Source organism: Vombatus ursinus, unplaced genomic scaffold (genome assembly GCF_900497805.2).
Source record: "Vombatus ursinus unplaced genomic scaffold, bare-nosed wombat genome assembly UNPS02009173.1, whole genome shotgun sequence".
NCBI classification, from domain to species: domain Eukaryota; kingdom Metazoa; phylum Chordata; class Mammalia; order Diprotodontia; family Vombatidae; genus Vombatus; species Vombatus ursinus.
Genome location: NW_020948951.1, coordinates 2,963,518 through 2,975,356, shown reverse-complemented (window position 1 = coordinate 2,975,356; position 11,839 = coordinate 2,963,518). Strand labels below are relative to the sequence as shown.

The 11,839-nt window shown below is 51.9% G+C and overlaps 1 protein-coding gene across 2 annotated transcripts; it reads left to right on the top strand.

The window, feature by feature from the left end:
- The first annotated feature begins 327 nt into the window (after positions 1-327).
- GIPC1 (GIPC PDZ domain containing family member 1) lies at positions 328-11,486 on the top strand. 2 transcript variants are annotated; one of them, XM_027851045.1, is made up of 8 exons: positions 328-403; positions 4,644-4,773; positions 4,825-4,963; positions 7,156-7,341; positions 7,645-7,825; positions 10,013-10,125; positions 10,289-10,370; positions 10,498-11,486. In XM_027851045.1, the coding sequence occupies exons 2-8, from the start codon at positions 4,676-4,678 to the stop codon at positions 10,647-10,649; spliced, it is 951 nt and encodes a 316-aa protein (XP_027706846.1). In that variant the 5' UTR covers positions 328-403; positions 4,644-4,675; the 3' UTR covers positions 10,650-11,486. The 2 variants fall into 2 exon arrangements, with proteins under 2 accessions (XP_027706846.1, XP_027706845.1); XM_027851044.1 differs by having other exon boundaries at positions 4,644-4,963.
- The last annotated feature ends 353 nt before the right edge of the window (positions 11,487-11,839 follow it).

Below are 11,839 nucleotides of genomic sequence, written 5' to 3'. Positions count from 1 at the left end.
GGCACGCCTTCTTTCCATTCTTGTGATTGGCTCAGAGTTTTAATCCTCTGCTCTTGAGTATTCCCTTCTCTCCCCTATATATCCTTCTAAGTGGTACGGTCCATCGGTACTTGAGCAGGTAGGGCTAGTCTACTCTGACAGGGAGCGGGGGAGTGCGGGGTGGGGTGGATGAAGAAGAGGCAGGATTAGGCGGAGGGATCCCTCTGGAATGTGACCGCCGACCCCACCCCGACTCTGTAACAGCGTTGATTGGTCCAGAGGCCCAAGAGATGGTCGGCGATTGGTCGGCCTCGGGATTCAGCCCCGCCCCACTCTTGGGCGCCGCTGCGGGAGAGGGAGGCCCCGGCAGCGGCCGGCTGGAGTTCGCGGAGGGACTATCCTCTCGAGGAGGCGGCGGCTGCAGGTGAGTGCCCCCTGGGGGCCGGACCTCGGCACTCTGGGGGTCGGGCGCCACAGCGGGGCCCGAACGCGCGGGGACTGGGACGCCCACAAACCCTGACGGCGCTGACGGGCGTGGGGAGCCAGGAGGCGCGGACACGCGGGGACGCGAGGGGCCGGGGCGGCGGCGGGTCCTGAGACGTGTATTCGAGGGCACAGACGTGGCGGGGATTCAGGGAGGGTCGTGAGGAGGGGCCTGGCCAGTGCAGGGACACAGATAGCTGTGAGGTGGCGACCCAGCCCTGCTCTGGCACACTGGGACTCGGGACTGGAGAGGACGTGAGTGGGGACAGTCCCACAGACACGGAAGCGTAAGGGGGTGGGGACCTAGCGCACTGAGCACCGGACCAGCCGGGGGACGGGGACACAGCACCTGGAGTCACCGTGACCGCCATGGACACGCGGGAAGGGCTGGATGGTGAGGCCGTGGGCATGTCCCAACGTGGAGTGTGAACGCACTGTGGGAATGGACACAAAGGGCCCTGGGCCTAGAGAACATCTGGGAGCACGTTCCCAAAGAGATGGTGCCGCTGCAGTTGGCCGAATGGCAGGGTGCCTCGAACCCTGGTGGAGGAGACCAGTCAGGGGAGTGGGGGCCCCAAGAGACCCCGAGGGGAGGGGGTCTGGAGCCGCAGGGCCTGTGGGGAGTGGGAGTTATGCGACAGTTGCTAGACTTGAACCTGAGGCCCAGGCTGGCTTTACAGACCCGCAGGGAGGGAGTCAAGGACACAGTGCTAGGCCAACAGGAGGGGAACCCCCATATCCAGCCCTTATGTTCCCCTACGCATCCCCACTAAGACTCCCTTAAACCTGGAGGTCTTTGCTCTCCAGACTAGACTAACGGATGATGTAGGGAGCAAGAATTTTGTTCTGGTTCCCAAGCTTTTCCCCCAGAACTGGATACATTGGAGTCTTCATGAGAGAAGTTTCCCCAGCCCAGGGTGGAGAGGTGTGGCTGTGGTGCCTCAGCTCCTCCCCTTGGAGCTCCTGTGACTGCCCCCTGTGACTCAGGACTCTAGTTTTCTCATGCTCATATTGTTTCTGCTGGGTGGGGTGGGCACCTGCTACAGGTTTCACCACCTCCACCTAATCTTTTGTTTTAGGGAGGTTGCTGGGCACTGGTTCCCAGAGAAGAGATCCACTGGGATTTCTCTACCCTTCCACTCATCCTATACTCAAAAGTCTCATTTAGAACAACCTATGAAGGCCTTGAATTTGGAGTTGGAGAGACTTGTATTTGAAACCTAGCTCTGCTGTTTATGAACTGTGTGGAGAAGTCACTTTTCTTCTCTAGACCTCAGTTTCTTCATTTGTAAAATGGGTATAATACTAATTGCACTGCCTTGGGGCTGTTTTGAGGGAAATGCCTTGTCAACCATAAACAGTTTAGAAATGGGATTTATTATTAACTAAACCCTGAACTTGAGAAGGGGTGAGGTAGTTCCCTGGAGACCCAAGTATCCTGGGTCTTAGGAGAACAGCTTGGAGGTGGGAGATAGGAGGACATTGAAAATGCTCGAGTCTCACCTCTGCTGAGTAGGGCAGGCATCTAGCCAGCATTCTCTCCCCAGGAAACACCCAGTAGCCGGTTAATTTGTCTGGCTGAATCAGCGCTGCCTGGCCCGCCCTCATTCCATCCAGAACAACGCCCCAAATGAAATGGGGAGCCAGTGCTCTCTTCTCTTACCCCAGCCCCTTTCCCAGTAAGCTTACAGAAACTCCTTCCTCCCCAAATCTTTTTCTCTCTAGCTTGCATTGTATCATACTATAAGGTTTACATAGTGCTTCCTTTTCTTACCCCTGAGGTGGGCAGGGTATTATCATACCTATTTCACAGATGAGGAAATTGAGGCTCATCTAGGTTGAAGAGACTTCACATGGGCACACAGCCAAAGTTTCATGGTGTCTCTGAGTCTTGCTAGTGTTAAGAGGATGGGAACCTGGAGTTCCTGCCTCCCAGCTACCCTAAATCCTCTCCCCCCATCCCCAAGAACCTTAGTGTATTCCCACCAAGTTCTCTGTTCCAACAGATACAAGCTCCTTTCCTAACATCTGGAATGCTTCTCTCCTCTCTCCCTTAACCACTGGGCTCCCTATGCCTGAGAGAAAGGGAAATGAAAACTTAGAAATATGGGAGGTTGGAGGGAGAAGAGGAAAGAGGGAGAGATACTCCCACTGGGCCATGGGAGTCTAGGCTGAAGGCTCTGACAGAATACAATGGGGCCATATGTACAGCTCTGGGGAGTGAAGAAGAAGATGAACGAGGTCCTGGGTGTGCCTGCATTCGAAGTCAAATTGAGGAGACAGACTATCATGAGTTCACTAAGTATTTGTGAGTTAGCCCTGAACTAGGCACAGTGGAGGGAAACCAGAGGAGCAGTAGGTGCTGACACTACTCTCAGAGTTCACAAGCTAGTTAGAAGAGGCATCCCTACAGTGAGCTCCCTCAGGGCCATCACTGCTACTGATTCCCTTATCTCCCCCTCAGTGCCTGGCATCAAGGCTCTCAGTAATGGATTGATGGATGAATGAATGAATTAAGAATCATTTAATTTCAGTTCAATTCAAAGGTTTGTCAAGTGCCTCAGTTCAATTCAGTACCACATGTAGGAGAGTACTGTGCTGGGTATCGGGGATACAGGAAAAGGTATAATATAGATTCTAGTACCACTAGTACTCCCCTCCATGAACACCTAGCACATAGTAGGCAGTATATAAATGCTTCTTCCCTTCTTCCCCATACCCTGGAATCCTCTGCTTCCCCCACTTGTATTCTGACTCAGCCTATTCAAGCCCAGCCTAAATGTAATATCCAAGGATGTAACATCAAGAAAGACTTCCCTAGGGGGCAGCTAGGTGGCGCAGTGGGTAGAGCACTGGCCCTGGAGTCAGGAGGACCTGAGTTCAAATTCGACCTCTGACACATAATACTAGCTGTGTAACTGTGTAAGTCACTTAACCCCAATCGCCTCACAAAAAAAAAAAAAAAAGATTTCCCTGATCCTTGGAATAATCTTTTTTCCTTGGACCTATCTACTTTTCTTTGTTTTCCTGTATCTCTGATTTACTTTGGCATACATATGTTAATTGTGTATTATATTTAATCTTTGTGCTTTATCTCCCTACTAAACCATAAATATCATGAGAGAAAGGGCCAGGTCTGATTGAAACTTTGCATCTTCCCAGTACCTAACATAGTACAATCACAAAATATGCACTTAATACATATTTACTGAATTGAACTGAGGCTTCATTTATTTTAAAATAACATCCATTCAGAAAGGCAACATTAAGCTCCTAAAGTGTACAAATTCACGTGCATACAAAGATATATATGACAGACCCTGGTGTCAGCAAATCTATAATCCTGAGATTGTAGATTTTGAGCTAGAAGGGACCCTGGCTTGTCTAGTACAACCTCATCTTTTTACAGATGAGGAGACAGGCACAGAGAATCTGAGAACAACCTTCCTAGCTGTTTAGCCTGGAGAAGTGACTTATCCAAGGTCTCACAGGTAGTGTCAGAGATGAGATTCAAACCCATATCCTGCAACTTCAAACCAAGCACTCATTCCACTATACCGTACTGCCTCATGGGCAATTAAAGCACACAAATAAGTGATATGAGAGAGAACTTTATGGTAAATAAAAACACGGGGTCACCAGGCAAAGGCTTGTGAGAAATGAGAGTCCAGTGAAATCACTTTCAGCTTCAGCAGTTAGTGCTGCTGCAGCATTGGCGGTGGGGACTTGAATGGAACAATTTCAACAGAAAGAGTTGGACAGTCACGAAGGATAACGTGAACAGATACCTAGAGGAAGGACAGGATGAGGTGAGAACTGGGAGTAGAGGCATTGGTTTTGACTGGGATACAGATAATCAATAAGCAGTAAGAGGAGGGCCCAGGGCTTAAACCTCACTGAGGTTGGGGGAGCCTTCCTGGAGCAGAAGACTCATAAAATCAGAGCTTGAGAGCTGGAAGAGATACCTGAGACTAGAAGTTCTACTTCTTATAGATGAGGAAAGTGAGGTCCAAAGAGGTGACACGGGTAGTGTCACCTGAGGTCACATGGGTAGTAAGCAGCAGTTTCAAACTCAGGTCCTCGGACTCTAAATCCATGGCTTCTTCCACTCCATTGACCTGCCTGGACTTGAATTTGGCTTGAAAGGATACTTGGACAGTCTGCCTTTTTGCCATCCACAGATCTCCTGGGAGCACCCCCTCCATCACCTCCCATGCCTCTGGGACTTGGCCGTCGAAAGAAGGCACCACCCCTGGTGGAAAATGAGGAGGCAGAGCCTGGACGAGGTGGGCTGGGTGTAGGGGACTCAGGGCCCCTGGGTGGGGGTGGGGGAGGGGGGCCTCACGTGGGCCTACCTCCCCCACCCCCATCCCTTCGGCCCCGACTGGTGTTCCACACCCAGCTGGCCCACGGAAGCCCGACAGGTCGAATTGAAGGCTTCACAAATGTGAAAGAATTGTATGGCAAGATTGCTGAGGCCTTCCGCCTGCCCCCTGCTGAGGTATGGCTGCCAGGAGCTGGGTCCCTGACCTAGATATAGGACAGAGTAGGTGGGGTGGAATTATAATGGGGCGGTGGTGCCAAGAGAACTAGATTTTAGACATCTAACAGTGGGCTGGAGGGAAGGTTAGAAGCTGGGAGGACCAGACCCCCGGGTCTGGATCCTGGACCACAGGAAAGCTGCTTGCCAGGATCACAGAATCCCAGAATTTCAGAGTTGGGAGGACCCTCAACAGGCATCTAGTCCAACTGATACCTGCAAAAGAATCCCCACTGCATTGTGCCAACAGATGGTCATGCAGTCTCTGCATGAGGAGTAAGCAGACCTGAACACAAAACCCCATATGTGGTCTGAGCAGAGCAGAACAGGTCCATCACTTGATTCCTCAAAGCTCTGTATCTCTTAATGCTGCCCACCAAAACCCCCATCTGCTATCTAATCAATTCTCATTTCATCTTGTACTTGTGCACCTGACTTTTTGTGCCCATGTATAAGACTTTACATTTATCACTATTAAATTTCATCTTATTTGATTCAGCCCAGTTTTCTATCCTGTCGGGATCTTTTGGGATCCTGAATCCATCATCCAGTATACTTGCAGTTCATCCTAGCTTTATGTCATCTACATGTTTCACTGGGACATACCATCTTTGTCTTTATTCTCTAATTGTTGATCAAAATCCTAAACATCATGGAGCCAAGCACAGATTCATATACACATGTATACATGTGTACATATACACTCCACTGGAGATGTCCTTCCAAGTCGACTTGCTCAAATACTTAAATAGTTCCTTTTAGCAAAGCAGATCCCAACCCTTCCTGTGCTGTTCTTACCCTTGCCTTGCCATAAGGTCACCCCAAGAATCCCACCCAACGAGCTGGAGGCCCTCCTTGTTTTCTCCTAACACTGAAAAGACACCAGTGGAGCACAGGCTGCCCAGATGTCATCCTTTACATGCTCTCATCATGTAACCAGCCTAACTTTTCTTCCTTTTTTTTTTGCTTTTTGATGAGGCAGTGGGGGTTAAGTGACTTGCCCAGGGTCACACAGCTAGTAAGTGTCTAGTGTTTGAGACCGCATTTGAACTCGGGTCCTCCTGACTCCAGGGCGGGCACTCCATCCACCGTACCACCTAGCTGCCCCCTAGCTTTTTTTCCTGTCGTAACTCCCCCTGCTGACATGTTTTACTTCTGTTCTTGGATATTCTTCATTGGTCACGTACTGCAGCCTCACCCTTGGGTCTCCCATTCCCTCTGTGACCTTTTCAGTTCTTCAGAGACAGTTGTATTCCAGAGCTTGCGTCCATATAACAGCACTGTTAGAAAATGGGTGTTCAAAAGATGGACCTTTTATTTATAAAAGACGCTTGGGGTCGTTTGCATTTTCCTGAGGGCATTCCAAAGGGCTTCTTCTGTTTAATTCACGACCTAGTTCATCAGCCATTTGTACTGTCCCAGATAGACATACTGATAGCCACATTCTATAGGTGATCCATCTAGTTACATTGTCATAATCATAATAGACAGTCTTCATCCACTTCATCTTTCCTGTGTGGATGGGCGGACCAAACTCCTAATATTGAATCCCTCATGGCTACTGTTTGGTTCTGGCCATTCGACTAGTTCCAAATCCAACTAATTTTAATGTCATCTGACCCACATTTTGCTATCTTTTCCCCAAGAATAGCATGAGCTATTTCATCCATTGGTTTGCTACAATCTAAGTAAACTGTATCCATAGGAATCCCCTGGTCACCAGTTTTAATGACCCTGCCCAAAAGAACTAAGGTGAGGTTCTTTGTGACTGTTGCTAACTTCTTGTTAATAGTATGTTCTAACAGGGAGGCAGAAGAAAGGCTAACTCCAAGAGTATCCTCGACCACTGAAATCTTGGGGTGGAGACAGGAGTTGTGGGGGGCGTTTGTGTGTGCATTCTGAGATGGCATCCAGATGTTGGGGATCATTCTGGGGAGGGTCTGCAAGACTAGAGAGCAGCTTCCCAAGGGATTAGGATCTAGATGAAAGGGTCTTCTTCCTGGGACATAAACATTTAAACACACACGCCCATCTGTCAATCAGAGGCCTGCCCACATCTTGCTGCCAGAAAGGATAAGGTTTGCCCTGAGGGCTAGAGTTGGTGGACTGGGTACTGGTCCTTTGCCTATCCTCAGGCTGGCTTCTCCTCCCAGGTAATGTTCTGCACTCTCAACACACACAAAGTGGACATGGAGAAGCTGCTTGGGGGCCAGATTGGGCTGGAGGACTTCATCTTTGCCCATGTCAAAGGCCAGCGCAAGGAAGTGGAAGTGTTTAAGTCAGAGGAGGCCCTGGGGCTGACCATCACAGACAATGGGGCTGGCTATGCCTTCATTAAGGTACTGGGGATGAGGAGGGGGGAGCAGTGATGCAGGCCCTTACATGACATAACAGAAGGAACATTAGAGGATATCAGTTCACCCAGTTCTAACACGTTTTAACTGCGTGAATTTGGCCAAGTCCTTTGACTTCTAGGATCCCCAGTTTCTTCATTTGTCAAATGAAAGGGGAAGTGGGGACTGTCTAATCTCTTCCCAGAGGCAAAGCATCATGGACATGAATTCACACACACATCTCATGGGGCAGCTGGCTCAGGGTGATAATAGCCTATGGTGCCAAGCTGGGTATGTCTCCTTGGACAGCGGATCAAGGAGGGGAGTGTCATTGACCGGATCCAAGTGATCAGTGTGGGTGACATGATAGAATCCATCAATGGGCAGAACCTGCTGGGCTGCCGGCACTACGAGGTGGCCAAGATGCTCAAGGACCTGCCGAGAGGCCGCACCTTCACCCTCAAGCTTACAGAGCCCCGGAAGGCCTTTGGTGAGTGGCAGAGCCTGGAAGCACAGGGTCCACAGAAGAGGGTGGGCACTGGGAAGTGAGCAGAATCTGGGGGAGGAAAGGGCTGTTGGACATGAGAGCTAGGATGAGAAAGGAGCCTAGGCTTCCTGCCTAGATTGGGGAGACTAGGAATCTATCTGATCTGAAATATAGACACCCAGGGACACTGGGAGAGGCATGGGGCAACCCCCCTCCCCTTCTGGGATCCTCCACCAGGGTGGGTTGAGGTCCCTTTCTCCTGTGTCTTCTATCCCCAGCAGCCAGTAGGTATCCCCCACCTTCACATTCAGGCCATAGGGGGAGCTCTCTACCAGGGAAGAGGCCCAGGACTAATGGGTTTGCTTTCCTGAAGGCTCTGCAGGCACTAGCCTGTGACCCACCACCCACCCCTTCTGCGTCATATGACCCTCCCCCCAGCACTGGTCTCAGGTGGCAGCACCTGCCACCCCCTGGCATGTTCCTGTCCTGAGGATCTCTCTGGCAACCCAGTTCCCACCTTATCTATTAACTCTGTTAATTCCCTCAGCTTTATCTCCTTGCCCAGCCAAACCTCTGCCTCTTTTCCCCATGTCCTCTCCTATACTCAACCTCTACAAACTTTATTTCTTTCCCTAGTCTCAAGCCTCCCCCCATTCAATTCCACTAACCCTCCCCATGTTTCGTTACCTAAAAATCTCCCCAAGACTCATGCCTACAGCCTCCCTGCCCCCCAGCCCCTCCCCTTTCCTCTTCCAGACTCACACCAATTCCCTCCACAGCACTCAACACCCTCCACCCTCCCCCTAGTTCACCCCCCACCAAATTCCCTCTTCCCTAATACTCAGACTTCCCAAACCCTAGAGGTCCCCACCTCCAGGCTCCAGGCTGCAGGCCACAGGGAGCCCCTGCTGGGGATGCTTGGCTGCCCACAACTGATGCCATCTCCAGCCCCCCTGTGTTTGGCTCTGCTGCCTCTCAGGAATGGGACCACAGCCCTGGGCCAAGATGGGGGAAGGGGGAGAGGGCAGGCATTATCCAGCTGCTTCCCCAGCACAGGCTGAAATGTTGGAGGCTGGACAGGGGCCAGAAAGGCTGCTCCCATATTGGAGCAGAGAGAGAGAGAGAAGCAAGGCTTCCCGTTCCTAGTTGCCCTCTGCTCACTGTACTTCACTGCTCAGGGATCTGGCCTCAGGGCACAGCCGAGGGTCGGGCCAGGAGGTGCTGCTGAAGGAACCAGACATCTTGTTTCCCCTTTCCCAGGAGCTCTGGCAGTCATTCCCCTTTCAGCTGCTCTGCTCTCTCTGAGGAGCAAAGGCTTTAGAGCTAGAGGGGACCATGGGGATCATCTTGTCCAACAGCCTTTATTTCACAGAGAAGAAAACTGAGGCCCAGAAGGAGATACTTGCCCAAAGTGATCTTGATAAGTGGTAGTCAGAATCCGAACCTAGGCCTCTGGATCCAGTGCTTTATCTACTCCACTCTAGTCCCAGCCCTGAGAACCAGACTTCAGGGCCTTCATTTCCTATCCCTCCTCCCTCCCAACAAGAGGCCTTTCCCAGTTGCAGAGCTCCTGACCTCAGCTGACCCTTACCCTCCTCCTTACCTCACTGTACCTTCTCCAGCCCCCAGTGGGATGCCTGGATTCTGTCCCAGCCCTGGGAGGGGGCTCCAAGGGAGGAAGGATCAGGGGCCAGGACACCTCTCAGAGCAGTTTGAGGCAGCTGAGAGTCTTATATTATGGGTCAGGAAATTTGAATTTGAATCCTGCCTGGGCCACTTACATGTTTGTTACCTTAGGCAAGTCATTTTCCTTTGATAAGTTCCCACACCACCACCAACACCATCCCCAAATGAAAGGGCCTTTTCAGCTCTGAGTCCTGTGACCCCAGTTGGAGTTGGGGCCTAGGAGCTCCCATTCCACCGGGGCTTAGTGGGGAGACCTGACTTTGAATATAAGCCCTGCAGCTCATTAGCTTTATGGCTTTGGGGATGTGACTTTACTACTCTAAACCTTAATTTCCTCATCTGTGAAGTGGGGGTGTTGGACTTGGTAGTTGATGGCTAGAGTCCCATCAAGTTCTTAAACTCTCTGAGGAGGCTCAGGGTCCATGGGTGAGAGGGGCTATCTGGAACCAGGGTAGGAGGGGCAAAGGGAATGTCAGATACTGACACCCTCCTTGCCTGTCTCAGACATGATCAGTCAGAGGTCAGCAGGGGCCCGCCCTGGCTCAGGACCCCAACTTGGCACTGGCAGGGGGACCCTTCGCCTCCGTTCTCGGGGTCCAGCTACAGTGGAGGAGCTGGTAAGTGGCTGTGCTGCTGGCCCCGTGTTCCCTTTCCCCTGCCTTTTGTTCCCTGGCTCACCCCCTGCCCTGCTTTGCTGTGCCTTATATATGTAGATTCTATACATAGTAAGTGATTAATGCAGATTGAGAGTTGAATTGAATTGTTCCCCCCCCCCCCCAGCCTTCAGCATTCGAGGAGAAGGCCATTGAGAAGGTGGATGACCTGCTAGAGAGTTACATGGGCATCCGGGACACCGAGCTGGGTGAGGTTCTTTGGACAGGGTTGTGGGGCTCGGTGGTGAGGGGAGCTGGGCTGGGTGCTTACAGGGGCTCGGGCAGGAGTTAGAGTGGGGGGTTCGGGCTGCTGACCCTGCTCTTTCCTTTAAGCAGCAGCCACCATGGTAGAGCTGGGCAGGGACAAGCGGAACCCGGATGAGTTGGCGGAGGCTTTAGACGAACGACTAGGTGACTTTGCCTTCCCTGACGAGTTTGTCTTCGATGTGTGGGGAGCGATCGGAGATGCCAAAGTTGGGCGCTACTAGGAATCAGATTGGACCGACTCCGAGGAAATGTGGGACAGAGTTAACATGAGCCAGGGCCGTGGGGCCTTGGAAGCAAAAAGTCTGGGAGACCAGACACCTGGGGCCCATCCCAGCACCATCCTTGCTGTTTAGGGGAGAGAGCACTGAAGAGGTCTTTGTCTGGGGGCTCAGAGAGAGAGGGAGGAGGGATCAGAGAGAAGAGCTGAGCCAAGGATCCAGGCCCCCAGGCCTTTACCACCATTACCACCACTGGAATCCAACATTCCCCACACAGCCAGAGTAGGAGGGAGAAGGCCTGACCCTCAGTGCTCTCCATCCAATCGGTACAGCCCTTCCCTCCTCAGCTTGGCTGGGGTCCCCAGGGAGCCCCCCTCCTTTCCTTCCCACCTACCTCAGTGTCTAGATTGGGGGAGGGAGAGCTGGTAAGCCTCCCCCTTCTTCCCGCCTCACTTTTCCACATCAGCTGCCAAACTGGCCCCACTCCTCTCCCTGGGGCACCTAGCTTTGTTTCAGGGGGGAGGCTGTGACCTCTACCGTTTTTCCTGACGCAGGGGAGGGGAGTGGTGACCAGGCAGCCACTTTCCCCCCACTCTCTCCTGCTCTCACTCCGGCAACTGCAATAAGGTCACCATCACCACTAGGAGACTCCCCAGACCTGTTACCTCTGTATTTGAACTTGACTGCTGTGAACCCATCCCCCTGTCCTAGGACTGACTTTCCTGAGGTGTCCCCATGGGTCTCCACCTGCCCTCAGTGACTTTGAGGGGGTGGGGCAGGCCGTGATTGGGGGGTTTTATATTTGAGTTGTCTTTAACATAAAGAGATCTCTTGAGTGGTGCTGAGCTGTGTGGCCTACAGGGTGGGGGCTGAGCATGAGCTGGGAAAGAATGTGTAGACTGAAATCCATCCCCTCTGTGCCCCAAATTGAATTAGGAGACCTTGGCCCAGTCTCCCCTGCCTCCTCCCGCCCACTGTTCTGCCTGATTAGCGCTCAGGCCCTCCCTCCAGGCTTCTCAGCAAGGGAAGTTTTCAGCTCAAGGTTTCAGCTGTCCTGAAAGTCTGCATACTTGAGCCCCAGTCCTGACTGTGCCATTAATTTGATGGGTGACCTTCCCCTCTCTGGGCCTTCTTTTCCTCCTGTGTAAGTTGAATTTCAGTAGATTGTATTTCAGTGGTCTCTGAGGTCCCTT

Coding starts and splice junctions, on each gene's coding strand:
- GIPC1 (XM_027851044.1), top strand. CDS start 4,676: ATGCCTCTGGGACTTGGCCGTCGAAAGAAGGCACCACCCCTGGTGGAA. Junction 4,964..7,155: donor TCCGCCTGCCCCCTGCTGAG/GTATGGCTGCCA, acceptor TTCTCCTCCCAG/GTAATGTTCTGCACTCTCAA. Junction 7,342..7,644: donor CTGGCTATGCCTTCATTAAG/GTACTGGGGATG, acceptor CTCCTTGGACAG/CGGATCAAGGAGGGGAGTGT.